Here is a 17093-nt window from a genome sequence, read left to right as displayed (position 1 = left end):
ACACAAAGAAAATGCCCCAAATTGAAGCACTTCTGTATTTAATAGCAGTTGTCAAAAACAAACAAACAAATATATAACATTCTTTTTCATTTGAGATAAAGTGATACTTTACTAGGTGGTTAGAATTTATGGATACCTGCAATTTAGCCATCTGGTATTGGATTTGCTAAATAATCCCTAGGTAAATCTTAGTTCTGGTGCAGTTAGGCACCACTCTGACAACACGTTCTTGTTTGCCCCTGTTGGAGCTGAATGCCCTTTTATTCAGATAGTCACTCATTCATTCGACTTCTTAAACTTATTTTCTGTTCTTTATCCCAAGCACAGTTGTCTCTTTCTGTGACAGAGAAGCTCGTTTTCCATTTGCTGTTTGAGACTTGATTCAGGAAAGAGCTTCTACAATATGCTTCATTGTAGAGTTTCATTTAATGGGTGTAAGTCAGGCTTGTGTTAGTGGCGTGTTAAACCACGGGCTGTGCTGTCTGCCTTTGTGCTGGAGAATATTGCTCTGCCTCTTGTCAGAGGTGCCCTGCAAGTGGTGTCACAGCAGTGCAGTGGTGAAATGATACTAACTGGGTTACACTGATTCCTTTCAATATTTCTGTGTCCAAATGTATGAGGAAGCTGATGTTTGTCTGAAGCTTTTTGACATGCATTCCTGATGGACCAGCGATAAACAGAGGGAGGTTGTTGACATGGAGATCATTCAAAAGACAAAGATGCAATTCGAAGCATGCAGGAGATGGGTTTTACTTTTAGTTTGGTGCTTTTCATTTGGACAGATAAATATAGGTAGAAGCATTTTTAAACTGCTGGAGTTTAAATCCATAATGCTTATGATTCTTTAATTAGGTTTCCTACTTTGAGATCTATTTGGACAAAATAAGGGACCTACTTGATGGTAAGTTTCCCATTTTGGATGTAACTACGTGGTGGTTGGTTTGCTTTGGGGCTTTCTTCTCCATTCAGTTCTGTCTTTGAGTGATTTAAGTTGAAGTTGTGTGACTGTGACTGGATGTTTTTTTGTTTGTTTGTTTTTTGTTATTGTTTTTCCCTTTGCTTTGCTTCCCTTAGGTGGAATTTTATGGGAGATAACCATTTGTGTGTCTGTATGATAATAAAAGTAACTTAGGCTTTTTGGAATCAGCCTGAAGACAGAGAAATGTAGATCATAGTAACACTCAGGAACATCTACTCAAGCTTTTTTTTGAATTCCCATGAGACCTTCTGATTCTTTTTGAATTTTTGCTGCTTTGAACAAATTCAGATCATTTAGCCTTGATCAAACCAAGACAAGCAGTGAAGGAAAGGTCTTTTCCATAAAGGTAACTGTAAGGAAACAGGTACAAGATCTACAGAAAAAGAAACAAAATATATGCACAGAAATAGCATTAGTTAATAAGGAGTAGGCAATTACTACACTCTGCACTGACAGGTGTAATACATTCAGAATATATTTAATATATTCAGAATATTTGCATTTTTGTGTCATGTCTGTATTTGACACAGTCTTATGTATGGAATGTTCCTCATGGTTTCCATCTTTCTTTCTAGTGTCAAAGACAAACCTTGCTGTACATGAAGATAAGAACAGAGTTCCATACGTGAAGGTACGTGGCGAAGATGAAGCTGAGCCTTTCATTTTTCTCAGGCAACAGACATATACATTCATTTATGCTTGTATACCTGTGTGTTTACTGAGATGATTCAACTGATGTTCTGTCTTGAATGCTCAAGCAGTATTAGATCCTGAATCCAAACAGTTTCTTGCAATATTAATGGGCTTGAATCATTTGTTTGCTTTGCTTTAGTGACTTCAAACATTTACAATGTGTACTAGTGATGTTAAATTCTCAGTATTTCTGTGTCTGTTTCATGTAGAATATGAAAGAGAACATCTTGAAGAATTTTTTTAATACTTTGTCACTGTAGTCTTGCAGTATTTTAGAGCAGATTTGTTGGGCTGGGATTTCACATAAACTGATTTATGACTTCCTGTGCCCTCAGTTAGATACCATATATTTCTTGTGAACATATGTGAACCCTAATAATGTACATATGATATCATTCTGTTTATTCTGACCCTGGACAGGGTAAAAATAGTAAGATAGTTCCCTTACTAATATTGCAGAGAAAGAGTGCTCTGTCTTATGTGGATCAAGAGAGGAAAAACTAATTTGGATGCATCATCTCACCCAAATTAGCAGTAGGCATATATGCTGTGCTGTTCTTTATGTGCTGTGTCTGGAAACTCTCTCCTGTACATTGGGATTTGACTGAGTATTTAATATTGGAAAACAAATGCTCTCAACTTTTCCCATCAACAGCTGCTGAAAGTCGTACCAAGGCAGGTGTGGGTCACTGCCTTGCTGGTGGTTGGGTCTGGTGTTGATGATTCTTCTCCTTATTTGATCATCCGTGCTATAGACTCTTGATGGCATTTGGAGTATTCGTGCTCTTCTAAACTTTTCTTGTGTTTCATTTCCAGGGTTGTACAGAAAGATTTGTATCTAGTCCTGAGGAGGTGTTGGATGTCATTGATGAAGGGAAAGCTAACCGCCACGTGGCTGTTACAAGTAGGTGTTCTGTGGGCTTACAATTCTTTCTCTGTCCATGATGTTGAACACACATTCTTATTGCAGTTCTACATCAACACATCTAAATAGTGTTATTGTATCACGTGAGATTTTTCTGTGTGTGCTGTATACTCCTGAAGAAGCACAAATGGAGAGAACCTTCCTTCCTTTCTGTATCCCTGCAATGCTATCTTATTTTACTGTCAGTGTTAATCCTTTTCATACTATTTCTGGTTCAATTTCATTGGTTTGGGGAAAAGATAAACTTTTCTTTAAGAAAAAAAGGGAGGGGGGAAAAAAACTTTTTCCAAGCCTGTCATGTATTATGGTTCTGGTTAATTTAGGTCTTGGTAGGAGGAACTAAGAGCTTGTTCCATGGTCCGTGGGTATGACATGCTGCTGTCCAGGACTCCAGTGAATGGACTCTTGTGCTTGAATTTGTTAGGCATTGGATAGCACTGAAATATAACTTCTTGTCACTTACACAACACTTTTAAAATGTGATTCCTCTGCAGATATGAATGAACACAGCTCTAGAAGTCACAGTATCTTCCTTATTAATATTAAACAAGAAAATGTGGAAACTGAGAAGAAACTTAGTGGAAAACTGTACCTGGTAGACTTGGCTGGAAGTGAGAAGGTAGTCTTTCTTCATAAGATGTTTGGAGATACTGGTGAGATTACTCAACTAAGCACATGCATATCAAAATCTCCCTTGGCTGAGGATAAGCTTGCTTTGTTGTTCTTCCAAGAGCATCTTTAATTGTTGCACTGCCCCATCTGCACTGACTTGCCAGTAGCTGAGCCTGACTGTTGCCTGCTCTCTCGGTAGGTCAGCAAAACTGGAGCGGAGGGTGCTGTTCTTGATGAAGCTAAAAATATCAATAAGTCTTTGTCTGCTTTAGGCAACGTGATATCTGCCTTGGCAGAAGGAACTGTAAGTAATCCTGTTTTGTGCTGGTTTAGAATAACTTTTATTTATCTTTCTTTATCATGCATATAAGAAATAAGCTACGGTTTCAGTTCAGAAAGAAGGAAGTATTGGTTTTTCAACCACAATCCAATAATGGTTTTAGTATTCTACTGAAGATAAAAAAGCAAATTGTTAGTGATTTCACTTGAGTGGTTATCCAGTGCAATTCATCATAGCACAATCAAAACTGATGAACTTTTGAGGACTGTATGCCTCAAAGTTCATTAATCCTGTCGTTGTTGACTGATATTCTCTACTGCTATTTTAAAAAATTGCTCATGCATCTTATTTGTATTTTGATTAGAAAACTCATGTTCCATACCGTGACAGCAAAATGACCCGGATACTTCAGGATTCCCTCGGTGGAAACTGCAGAACCACCATTGTTATATGCTGTTCTCCTTCTATTTTCAATGAAGCAGAAACGAAGTCGACCCTGATGTTTGGACAGCGGTGAGTCCTACTTGGCACAAAGATAGATAGCTCTCATTGGAGCTCTTCCATGTGTTCTGAGCCAGCTGTGCTGGTGGCAGTGACATGAAGAGGCTTTTTTAAATGTGGAGGTCACAATTTCTGAAGTTGTTCAAAAGACAGAACTGAAGAACTTGAGCAGACTGTCGCTTTATTCTGTATGGTACCAGTAAAAGAAGTGTTAGTATTGGCCAACAGCTGCTCTACTTTGGAAAGTATGAAATGTTCTCATAGTTCTTTGAAGTTTTGTGGAGAAGATAATGGTGTTGGGCAGTTTTCTGCTGGCTAACTCAGTGGAAAACACTGGGTATTGCTCTGCCTCCTACTGCTGTTGTCGCTTCTCAGATGTATCTTCTTGAATGCCATCTCACTGATTATTGTTATGGTTGCAAAAAAATATTTTTTTAAACTGTAAATTCAGAAAACTGAAGAATGTGGATGCAGTGTAATGCTGGCAGTTTTGGTAGATGACCATGATGGCTTTACATGTTGAGAGCATCGTTCATAATTTAGGAGCAAGCAAGGATTAACAAAATGTGGAAGTGGTTGAAAGGAAGATTTTATTTGTGTGTGTATCATTGGATGTAGTCATATGAAATACTTTTGGAAAGGTTGCCAAAACAGTCAGGCTCATTACATGATTCCTTTTATTGTAACTAAAGACAACTCTGAGAATCATTTGCTTTGTGTCGTATATATTTATTTGCATGATAGCAAAATGAAGAAAATTCTAGCAGCTTAAGATTGTTTGTGAGATTATTTAACAGTTTGTACAATAATTTGATTTATCTTGGTCAGAAAATAGGTTGTGTCTTCCACTTGGCATAAGTTTTGCATTAAAATTGACACTGTTACGGTGCATTTTACATAGGAAATTAAAATCTTGTATAAAAGACAAATCTGGTAATCTTTTATTAGTTCATCTCCCCGCTGTTAGTGTTTAAGGTGAGCTCTTCCTTGGATTTTGTTGAAGGAAGATGAGCTCTGTAATGCATTCACATAAGAGCATACAAAACTACAGGATGGGCCCCAAAGGGCATGGAGATGCAGTTGGTGTAGCCCCTCTTAATGGACAGCTATGGGGATTAAGGGTGATGCTGTAGGTTAAGGCTGGCAGTCAGTTCCACAACGCTTTCCCCATCTGGCAGTGCCAGAAACAGGATTAACTTGTCTGCTGCTGGGATTTGTGCAGGTGGGGAAGGATCTGTGCGCAGTCAGGTAGCTGTACATAGCCTGGATTCCTCTGAGCTCTGCTTCCTATAGCATGGAAGTCAATATAAATTGTTAACGACTCTCAAATACAGAGATTTGCTGATTTTGTAGGTGGCAAAAGTTTAAATATTTGCATGGATCGCAGTTGAAACCTCCCCATGTAGTTTTCTGACTTCAGATGGTTTCAGACAAGTGTGGATCTTGTACTTCTGTAAAACTAATGAGCATTCCCAAAATTGCTGCTGGCTCCTCCTGTGTAAGGCTCTGGTGTCATGGTGTCTGCTGTGGTTAAGAAGTAAAGCTGCATTTCATTTTAAATTGCAGGTAGGCACTGTGATGGGTTTCATTCTGTGGGCTCTGTGTCTGCAGGTAGAGTCTGCAGAGTAGAGTCTAAAAGGAAAGGTGAGCAGTAAGACTTAACAGTTCAGAGTAAAGGAATTACAGGGCCATGGAGCATGGATTTGTGTGTGTGGCTGCTTTTAAAACCTCTAGATTCATGAAGGGACTTAATTTTGGTCTGCAGTGCATGACCATGCTCCAGGATCTCTGGAAACTTGTTTGCATGAGGGATCCGTATGCAGAGGAAGTCCAGTTTCTGTATTATTCCAGCTCACATTTCTCTTGGTTTCATTTCTCTTTCCAGTAATCAGTAAAACTTGCCTTTCTGTTTGGAAAGCAAAACCATTTTCAAACCTCCTTTGCACATCCTGGCTAGCAGAGCTTGGACTGCAGTGACAGGACAGCTGAGAGCAGCAGAGGGAGTTCACCTGCTACACATGCTGGCCATCCCACCACAAACAACCATAAACCTCGAATGCAAATCATGTGCTAGAAATGCTTAACACTGTTAGGAGGAGGAAGGTTTTCTGTTTCTAATTTATAGAAGTGTTCCTTGCTGAAGACTAGGATGTCAGCTGAAGGAAGTGGGAAGAGGGCTGTGTTCTTTGCGAGGCAGCTTGATTAGTGAGTAATGTGTTGGTCGTTTTTAGTTTTCTGCTTAGAAGCTATAGAGTTGTGCTGAAACAGGAGGTCCTGGGGAGCATTTAATTGTGAGGAAGGACATGCAAAGAGGAGGGCTGCTGATGTGCCAGCCCTGCAGAGGAGCACACTTGCTGTACAAGCAGAGTGTTGTCTGTCAGCACTTCCAACAGCAATATTGCTGTCTGTGGGGAATGGTTTCATTTCCAGGCCCTTTGGCTGTGATATTCCATTTTTCTGATGTGACAGCATTAAGGGCTGAGTAACGTTAAAGGAAAGGTGTGTGACTCATGGTTGATTACCAGATCCTCCATTTTGCCAAGCAATAAAGAAATATCACCATTAAAGTAAATGTCGGGGTAAAATTCATCTTCACAGACCCACCTGCAAATTCATGGGCTCCTCTGTTAGCAGTGAGTCAGTTTCTTCTTTCTTCTTTTGTTGTTTTTATGTTGTTTTTAATTGTAGTTACTGCTGCATGCTTCATCCATCAGCAGTGCAATGCAGTCAGTGTGTTTTATGGTGTGGCATTTTTTCAGTGAGTAGAAATGTGGGCTTTTAGCAGAATATAAGACAGTACGTAAAAGCCAACCATTAGGTGTCTGCATCTTTCAGAAGTACAAGGTTATTTTTAAATTCTTCTAAGGTAATTAAACTTCTGCGTGCCACGTAGTGCAAGTCACACACTAGTGCAAGTTACACTTTTTGGCAACCCTGCTCGTGGCAGGGGGGTTAAAACTGGATGATCATTATGGTCCTGTTCAACCCAGGCCATTCTGTGATTCTGTGATATTGAGAAGGTGATTCAGAATCATTAAGTGAAGTCATGAAGGAGATGATAGAAGATCACGTGCCCTCCCCAGGGGAGAGTTAGCCAGTTTATCTATAGCTGAGGGCAGTTCCTTGCACTGGCACTTCAGCCCACCACAAACCGTGCTCTGTTCTTCCATTACCTAAACAGAGACCAAATTTCTCCTGTGTTTGCTAACACTGGGTATGTCTGGAGAGGCTCAGACCTGAGCAGTGAGGAACAAAGATCTGCAGCTTTCTTCATTCCTTCTGATGTGTTTGCTTTTCTCCTTTAAAAGTGGTTTTGCTAGGGGAGATGCTGTGTGGTTTTTTCCTGCTAGTTTTGCATTTTCTCTTGCAATTGTTCAGGTTTGTCTGGAACTGAGCAGTTTCACAACAGTGAAGTGGTGGTGATTGTTAAACAGATTTGGGTTTGGTGATTTTTGCCTAGTGGTGCAGCAGCCAGCTTTGCTGCCTACAGAGCAGAAGTGCTTCCTCAGCCAAGCAGCAGCCCAGGTAGCAATCAGCGACCCATGGCCCTCCTCTGCTTCCCTTCTTCCACTGAGCTTTTCAGCTTAAGCCAGAAAAAGCTGTAAATAATGAGTTGGTGGCTTTCTTAGCAGAGAAGTAATAACCAGGCTTGTTTTTGTCAGTTATCTAAAGGCAGTTTCTAGAGCTTTTCCTTTCAGAAGAAATCTGCAGAGACAGATCCACACATGACTGAAGGCAGAAAAATCCTATTGAGGCTTAAATAGAAATAATATGAAAGTAGTGAGGTGCTGGAACAGCTGCCCAGAGAGGCTGTGATGCCCCGTCCATCCCTGGAGGTGTTCAAGGCCAGGTTGGATGGGGCCCTGGGCAGCCTGGGCTGCTATGAAATGGGGAGTTTGGTGGCCCTGCATGTGGCGGGGGGCTGGAGCTTCATGACCCTTGAGGTCCCTTCCAGCTCCATTCTGTGATTCTAGGTGGTAACACTACTGAGGTTCTGAGAGAAAATGGAATTGTGACATTGCATTTCAGGAAATAAACTGCAAATGTTTCGTAGTTTTCCTTGATGTAAAACAAAAATTTCCAAATCCCTAAATTGTTGCATTGAGATAGAAGTTGCAGAGCAGCTGACGCCTATTTCTGTTATGCAGAGCTAAGACCATTAAGAACACAGTCTCTGTGAATCTGGAACTGACTGCAGAGGAGTGGAAGAAAAAGTACGAGAAGGAAAAAGACAAAAACAAGAGTCTAAAGAATGTTATCCAGCATCTGGAGCTGGAACTGAACAGGTGGAGAAATGGTATGTGTGGGAAAATGCGGTTGGGTGTGTTTTAAGGGCAGGTTTGAGTTATGTGTTAAACTCCAAAGCACACAGCCTGCTTAGCACCTTTGGCCACTCTGCTGCCTGTTGCTGGCCACAGACTTGGGAATCCTGCTCCAACCCTTCTGCTGAGCTTCCAGTGCCCTGCACTGGAGGTGCATCGATAATTCTCAATACTGTTAGTAATATTAAACTAATAAGAAAAGATAAAATTTCACTTTCTACAGAGAACTGTGCTTCTCAGGCATGAGAATTGGTTTCATTTTTGCTTCAAAGTAAGATTTTTTAAAAAAATAATTAAATTTAACATTGGAACAAGTAGTGCTCTAGTACAGTGACTAGGAATGTTGATGAGAAGAATCACCTCTTGTCTGCTCTTCTGGCTTCTAAGTGAAGTGAAATCTATCTAAGTGCAATCTATCTAAGTGGAATCTATCTAAGAACAGCTAGCGTTTTTCATAGAAACATGAAATTGCTGTTCAGGTTAAGGTACAAGATGAAGTTCCATTTGATAAGGTGGAAGGATTTTTTAATGCATACACACAAATTGCACAGATTTATATAAAATGCAAAAGCTTTGACAGATAATTTTAGTCAACCATACTTTTAATTTTTCTTCCTCTTCCACTTTTAGGAAGAAAACAAAACCAAACCCAATCCCCTAATAAGCAACAAAGAAATGTGTGTCTCTAAAACCAGGACATACCAGACCTGCATTTCTCTCACACCCTGAAATCCCAACAAGCCCACAGCAGTAAAAGGCTGCTTCCCTGGAGTAATTTTTCCTTTCCATATTGCTTGTCATCTCAGTTCTATGTGTTGATGCTTGCAGCAGTTCAGTAACCCGTTGCATGCCTCTTGCTTTCCAGCATTGAGAACAAATGTGTGATTTAATTATTAGTCACAAATTGCCTTGCACTTGTCAAGTCTGCTTTTGAATAACATAGATAAAATCTCTGCTGTCCATACTAAAAAGATAATGCCTGTCCCTTATGGGTGCAAAGCAGTGTCACTTTCTTCCACCTCACTGTGCTGTTTCCTTGCCTTTCACATCAGGTAGTGACCTAATGGTTGCTTTCTGCATCTTTCTCTGGGGGGTTGGGCCACGTTAGCACAGGGGATATTTCTCTTATCCACATGGTAAAATCGCTATGGAGACGGTCGGTCTGCTGTGTGTGTTGAGGAGCACTGGGAATTGTTGGCACTTTCATGATCTGCATTTCATTCTGTGTTTGCTCAGTGTGATAATAATTTCAAGAATTTCCTTCCCATCCTAGGAAGGATCTTTAAGAGAAACCTGTGCACATCCATCCTATATGCAGTTTAAACACAAAATGCTGCCTTTGTTGTTTTGTCTAAATACACACACTGCTTCTTCCCCTACATCTTTTCTCATCGGTGTTACCAAGCCATACATCAAATGCATTCAAAATATTATTGATTTCTTGTCTGACCTTGTGGAATAACATCATTTGGAAGGGTACTGTATCAAAGGAGGCTCTTTCCAAATGAAATTGTAGCAAAAGCTGTATCTTGAGTATAAAATACAAGATGAATGCATAAATACTCCACCACTATAGCTTGTCTGCACATTCAGAAAATAAAAATAACATTACAGCAGAAGGAGGCTGTGCCCTGTTCTCTCTGAAGGAGGACTTCTGTGCACAATTAGGTTTGTGCCTTACAGCTAGAAGGATGATGGCCTCCTAGCATTTGTATCAAATTTATGCTCTTCTTCTCCTTTCACTTGTGGTCTGAAATACAAAGCTGCTGTGTTCAACAAAGGGAAAATCTCAAGGTCCTGCTTGGGAGGCACCCGACTGATGCTCTGCAGTCCAACCACGCTACTGCCCTGCATGCCAGCTCCCCTGCTCTGGATGAGCCCACCTTTCTTGCTCTGTTCTACTGAAATGCTACAGAGAAAAAAATCATTGTATATTTTGCTCTATATTATCACTGAGTCGTTAGCAGCAGGGCAAAAAGTATTTCTACAGCAGTGTTTTTAGCGAGTTCATCGTGCTTGATTCCGAGTTTCTTCTTCCTGGCTTTAAACTTGCAAAAACAATCTTCACTGTTTGTTGGTCATTGTTTTTCCTCCCCTGTTTTGGTTTGCTTTCTAGTCTGAAGCACTCTGCCTTTTGGTTCTTGATACATTTGTCCTGTTTGCATGCTTCTGCCAGTGCCCACACTGTTTGGGCAGGAAGAATACCCCATAAAGCCATATGCACTAAAATATCGTAGCTTTTCATAGAAGTGAAAGAAATCTCTGCAGAAGGGTTTGAATGTAGCCTTTCCACACCTTGAACAATGCACACAGCATTCAGCAGTTAAGTCTCTCACTAGATTAATGAATGTAGATTCAATTTCTGGCATGAGCAGCTTGCCTGTCCCTCTTCACTGAACTGCAGCAGCCTTGTAATTGGAATGCTCTTAGGTTATCTAAGAGAATACTCCTCAGAGAAAATAATTTTGAGAGAAGATGTGTAGGGATAACATCCTATCTGGTATGCATAGGCAATGTCTGAACATTGGTCTGTGCTATTTCATTTTAGACGTGACAAGGCAGTACGTGAAGATTGGTTTAAATGCAGCTGTCTTGCTTGTTGTCCTGGTGCTCGAGCAGTTCATTATGGGGGAGGGAAAGCTAATAAGGCAGTTGGAAATCTGGAGAGGAAGGGGCACTGATTGTCTTTAGCTTTAGGCTGGAAGTCTGATTTTTTCCTCCTTATTTCCCCTTCTGCTAATCCACAGAGCTAATCCCTTGTGTAACGGGCCCAAGTGAAAGGGAAGTCAGGAGTTCAGTGCTTTCAGTGGCAGCCATTCAAACTGCTGCAGCATTTGGTTTGTTTTTCTAACCCTGGAGGTTGCATGGCCATCTCTCTGCACCTACCTTTCCCCATTACCTTTACTTACAGCAGTCCCAATGGCAGGCCTATGCCCAGATCACCCTTCTGGCTGTCCCTCACCCAGGACTGTTGTGGGATGCCGGTGCTTTTGGCCTCTCCTGTGCCCTGGGTTGTAGTGACCATGGCTTGTGTACCTGCAGGAGAAGCTGTGCCTGAAGACGAACAGATCAGTGCCAAAGACCAGAAGAACCTGGAGCCATGTGATAACACACCAATCATTGACAACATCACACCTGTGGTTGCCAGCATCTCAACAGAGGAAAAGCAGAAGTATGATGAGGAGATTGCCAGTCTCTACAGGCAGCTGGATGATAAGGTGTGAACATTAGTTTTGACTCCATTCTGTGTGTAAATGGAAGCCAAAGCCAAGATGGGTGGGTTTCATTTTTGGTGCTAATTTTGTGTCCTAAGTGTATAGTTTGAATTGTTCTTTTTCGTCCTGGCAGAATACATGCTCAGCAAACTACCACTGTTCCAGTCATGGGAGAAAGAAAATTAAAATATATATATATATATAAAATAAAGGGAAACTATATCTTCATGTTTACCAAATATTAGAATTTTGAAGAAAAAGAAAAAGAAAAACAAAAGCATCCCTTGGGCCTTTTTTGTTCATCTTGTTCTAGCTGTGAGCACTCTCTGGAGTGCAGGTGGCTTTTTTTGATTTGCACAGCTTGAAGCACATTATTGGCACTTAAAGCTATCAGCAATACATTTACTGAGCACTTGCCATTAATGGCTTTGGCTTGTGTGAAGATAAGAAGTGGAGAAAAAGGCATCCTATAAACATCGATTGTGACAAATGAGAGCCGCCTAAAAGGCAAACTAGCAGAAGTTTTCAGGACAGCTTTAATGTTGAATCAAAACTCATTTTAATTTTCAAGTGTAATTAGCAGAAAGCTACAAAAAAGAAGCCCACTGTTTCTTTTTTTTTGAGTAGCAAGGGGAAATTTTGAGCCTTACTTCTGCTGGGCTGTAGCGTGAGGTCTCAGCACAGTCTGTGTGCAAATGGCAAGGCAAGATGTTGCTGGCATTCAAATAACAGTTAAGGTCTTTAAGAAATTACAGCTTCTCTGGGATGGAGAAGACCTCCCCTGTAGTACTCTTGGAGGTTTCACTTACTGATTAGAAAAGGAAAAAAAATGTTGGTCTTCAAATGTAGCAAGGCCTGAATTATTCTTGAAGGAAGCAGAACAGGACTGTGTCAGAGTGGATGCCTGATTTGCATTACCTGAGAGAATCTTCTTTATTTTAAACCTGTTCAAGGTTTGCCGTGGCATTATTCTTACTAGAAAGGGGGAAATAAGAGCAATCAAATGAGACCTGTGAGAAGCAACTAAAAGCCTCCAACCCTATTTCATTGCAGGATGATGAAATCAATCAGCAGAGCCAGTTGGCTGAAAAGCTAAAACAGCAAATGTTGGATCAAGAGGAGGTAAGGAGGAAAACAACAAAACCAACCAAAAGCAAAATATGCTTATGTGACCCTTGTGTAGTGATTCTGTCACAGTTGTTGGCTAGGTGTGCTCATAGTAAAATAGGAGAAACCCATGTTAAAGCAAGGTTTAAACTTCAAAATTTCCTCATATCCTCACAAGAGCTTTTCAAGCCTTGATTACCTCTGGTAAAGCCTACCATCCTAGTGGGAAGTGTCAGTGGAGATACCAAGAGAGGAGTGTGGCCAATCTATTTCATTTCAGAAATGTTTTTTCAGTATTCTTGTATCCTTTCAGGGCAGTAAGTAGCGAACAGATTTCCTAGACAGTGTACAAATTGCTGCTGGTAATAAATGACTGATGTTCATTATTTTGGCATGAGCAATTAGAGAAAGGACCAAGAGAAATCTGTGAGACTGAAAAGTCTCCTACTGGCACAGATTTGGTCCAAAATTTGGATGGCTTGCTTCAGACATTATTGTGTTCATTGCTTCTATCTGTAAAGGAACGTTAATGCTTTTCTAGATGAGGAAAATGATCACAACTTACATTCAAAGTCATTTTCTTATCTGTCATTTGTTTATGGAGATTTGAAGACATAAAGTGGTACTGATGCCAAATTACTGAGTTCTCCAAATGTGCTGTGATATTGAGCCAGGAACAATTTTATGCTGTTTATCAAATTGGGAGAAACTGGAGGAAGAAGATTCAGATCAAGAATGTTAACCCTGGTGTGGGAGTCACTTGTCTCTTGTATTCCAAAATACTGATCAGTGTTGGTGTGATTCTCTGGAATAATACCTGTTCCCAAATGTCTGAGCCATTTAAACTGTTTTTTCAGATGTTAAGACTACTCCTGTAAGTGAAAAATGATTCTGTCCCTTAATCTTCTGTCTTAGTCTTTATCCAGGCTAGCAGAAAGGACTTGCAAGGTTAGGTATTCTATGAGGGAGAGAACATATGAAAATGTTGGTTACTTGTTTGTGACTGATGTGCTACCTTTGGGCTTTTATCCCCACTGAAGGATTTACCAGTTTCATTTTACTCCGTAATGAAGCTCTGTTCACTTCCCACAACCTTCTTTTGATTATTCTGTGTTGCATGCTAGCCATGCCTGTGGCTATTCAGATGTAACACAATTCAATGTGTTCTCAGCAACAGTTTTTTCTGATGTGTGTTACTTAGACCATCTCTCTTCTCCCATCTTTTTTACATTACTGCTCTCATCTAAACCTTATTTTTACCCTCATGGCTTTTCTTGTGTATTATTTTCTGGGTGATCTGCATTCCTTTGTTTCACATATCATAGAACCATACAATGGCCTGGGTTGAAAAGGAGCACAGTGCTCATCCAGTTCCAACCCCCTGCTGTGTGCAGGTCGCCAACCAGCAGCCCAGGCTGCCCAGAGCCACATCCAGCCTGGCCTTGAATGCCTGCAGGGATGGGGCATCCACAGCCTCCTTGGGCAGCCTGTTCCAATATCTGGGAGCATCTGGGAGCTGGCTTATTCCTCAGCCTATTCCATGCTCAGTGTTACTTATGAGTATGCACATGTGTTTTCAATGGCCCAATCCTTTTCTTACCACTTTACCCCCATTTTTGCACCTGTTCCTGCCTGGCTTTGCTGTCTTACTGAAATCTCTGCAGGTGGTGTTGTGCCACTTGTTTGGAAGGCTAACCTGGCTCTCTGATTAGCTTGTTTATCTCGTACCTTTGAAAGCTAATAAGGCAGTCATTTTTGTTTTCCCCTTCACAGGAATTAAGTAACATTTTTCAAGGTCCTGCCTTCCATGTATAAAGTTCACCTGTGCTGCAGGAGGGATGTGCCTGTTCTCTTACATCTCATGGTCAGCTCCTTGAAATATGTGCTGCAGAGCAGCTGTCTCGCTCTGCTTCTCCCTAATGAACTGGAGTACTTTTTTATGCTTGATTAAGCTAGCAGGTCAATTATAAACACAAGGCCTGCCCAGCTGGCATTGTGCTGATACTGGTGTCTGTTGATACCTTTTTGCCATTGGCTCACGCATCACTGCTCCAAGCATTTAGCTGCCAGTGCCTTTGCTTTGGGGCTGGGACTGCGAAGTGTTGGTTTCAAGTAAAGTCAGGTTCTGTTCTGTTCTCACAAGGACATGTTGATTACACTTCTTCAGGAGCAAGGAGTCTGTGATGTGAGAAATGAAGCTCAGAAATAGATCTGCAGCACTCAGGATGGGATGGCCCTCACTCCGGTGCAGCCTCTGCATTAGGCAGGATTCCTTTGTTAGGGCTGATTGCTGCAGTGTTATGAGGACCCTTTCTAAATCTTGGTATATTTTGCCATGTTGTATCACCAGGAATCTCCTGGGGAGATGTTTATGCTCTGGGTGATATATAACACTTCTCTTTGCTTGAAGTCGCAGCAATATTCACACAGAAATTTTCTTAAGTAAATGTAAATAATAGTTCCATCTGTGTTTAGTAGAAAGATTATTTTAAGCTATTTTGTTGTTTAAATATTTACATGCCATCTGGCTTTGGCAATTCAGTGGGTTTTTTCATAACTTGAGTGCACTTCTGAGGCTGCAGCATTACCACGAGATAAATTTCCCTTACATCTGAATCCTCTCTTTGCCACTTTGGTCCTCTGCCAGAATCTGAAGCCAGCTTGTTGGTTTCCTATTTTCCATAAGCACTCTGAGCCAAAAAGAGCAGTGTCTTCTCTGCCATTCTCCCTTTGGGTGGTCAGTTTAAGAGAGATGTTGCAGCTCATCTCCTGCAACTGAGTGTGGAAGCAGAGCATTCAAATTTAATACAGGTTGGAAGCGTCCACTAGTGTTTCTGAAGTCTGCATTTTCTTTAGTTAATACTCTGCTTCAGCAGATAGAGCGACTAATCTGTCATCAGCATCATGCTTCAAATGTTAGCTAAAAATAGCCATCAGAAGTTTGCTTATCAAAATATTCCTCTAACGCCATAAGATCCCCGAGGCCGCTTTTCGTGCTTCCTTTCAAAGCTGTGATTCTGTCTTTATGTATTTTACTTTGTTGGTTTTTTTTTTGTCCCTGCTGCAGGATTGGATTGAGGGCAGAAAACTTGTTTAGGAGCTCTCGTATGGCTTAAAATAAGCTTCTCTGCCTCGGTCTTGTGTTGTAATAGGATTTGATTGAGATTTTTCTTTTCATTGAAGTTTGGGCTTCCTTCATGAACAGTTATGTGGAAACTGATGTTCCTGGTAGAGGAGCAGGATTTCTTCTCTTGCATTCTGTCTTCTGTACACACGTTGCCTGCTCATGCTTTTTCTTTTCTCTTTGTCTGTCTCTGTTTTTGCCCTTTTCGGTGTTATCTTTTAAATGACTTCTCGGGTGATTTACTCTCCTGTCCTATCTGCCTTGCAGCTTTTGGCCTCCACTAGGAGAGATTATGAGAAGATTCAAGAGGAACTCACCCGTCTTCAGATTGAGAATGAAGCTGCAAAAGACGAAGTGAAAGAAGTCCTTCAAGCCCTGGAAGAACTAGCTGTCAATTATGACCAGAAATCCCAAGAAGTGGAGGACAAAACAAGAGCCAATGAGCAGCTGGCTGATGAACTGGCACAGAAGAGTGTAAGAGCAGGCAGTTTATAGTGCTGCTTCCCTCCTCCCTCCTGACTCTGCATCTCTCCCAAAGATTCCCATAGATTTCCCTGATAATTATTAGCTTGTGCCATTTTGGGAAGCTTTCAAATGCTGCTGGCAAGTATGTTTAATAACTAGTATAAAGATTGGAGCAACAGAGTTAAAAGATCTGTGCTTGCTGGTGCTACCTTCTATCTTGTGTATTAATTAAGGGATACGATAAAGCTAATTCAGAAGCTGCTATATGAAAGCTGATTGCAGATTGTGGCTCTGTTGCAAGCTCTGTATTTTGCACACCATGTCAGCTCCTGAGCTGAATGTGAGAACTGGCCATTTTGTGTTTTGATCATTTGAAAGCGACATTGTACCAAGAAAGATGGGAAAACCTGCTGTGTGCAAATTGCAATTCAGTTTGTATTTCTCTGGGCTGTGTGCTGTGGAACAGAGATCTCATACAGAGTAAGGGAATCTCAGGAAAAAAAAAAATAGCTTTCTTCAGATGATGTATTGATTTTAAGGCAAAAAATCCAATCTGAGAAAAATCCAAATTGGCTTAACTAGGTTGGTCCATCCCTCACATGTACCAAGGAGGACGTTGTTAAGATGTCTGATTTCATGCATATCTAGCATTATAAGACTTTGTTATCCACTTTAATAAAACAGATTACTATGAAATCCATTTGAAAAAATTGAATTTTATATCTTCTATACCTGTTTCTCCGTGATTAACCTTCTTTGACATGTATTATGCAAATAAGATTCTTACGGGATTTACTACGTTTAATGGATCTGAAGTAGCCTTGTTAGCAAGTGAGTTGTGAAAGTGGATTATGGCAAGGTGGAATTGTG

General features: G+C 40.8%; 1 protein-coding gene across 2 annotated transcripts in view; it reads left to right on the top strand.

Moving 5' to 3' along the window:
* The window catches only part of KIF5C (kinesin family member 5C), a 66070-nt gene that overhangs the window by 26499 nt on the left and 22478 nt on the right, over positions 1-17093 (top strand). For both annotated transcript variants that reach the window (XM_048954071.1, XM_048954072.1), the window contains exons 5-14: positions 853-901; positions 1555-1610; positions 2489-2576; positions 3092-3216; positions 3409-3513; positions 3854-4002; positions 8139-8287; positions 11355-11530; positions 12581-12649; positions 16026-16232. In XM_048954071.1, coding sequence (XP_048810028.1) covers positions 853-901; positions 1555-1610; positions 2489-2576; positions 3092-3216; positions 3409-3513; positions 3854-4002; positions 8139-8287; positions 11355-11530; positions 12581-12649; positions 16026-16232 — 1173 coding nt within the window. The remainder of the gene's footprint in view (positions 1-852; positions 902-1554; positions 1611-2488; positions 2577-3091; positions 3217-3408; positions 3514-3853; positions 4003-8138; positions 8288-11354; positions 11531-12580; positions 12650-16025; positions 16233-17093) is intronic.

Source organism: Lagopus muta, chromosome 8 (genome assembly GCF_023343835.1).
Source record: "Lagopus muta isolate bLagMut1 chromosome 8, bLagMut1 primary, whole genome shotgun sequence".
Lineage (NCBI taxonomy): Eukaryota > Metazoa > Chordata > Aves > Galliformes > Phasianidae > Lagopus > Lagopus muta.
This window is presented reverse-complemented; position numbering and strand designations above follow the sequence as displayed.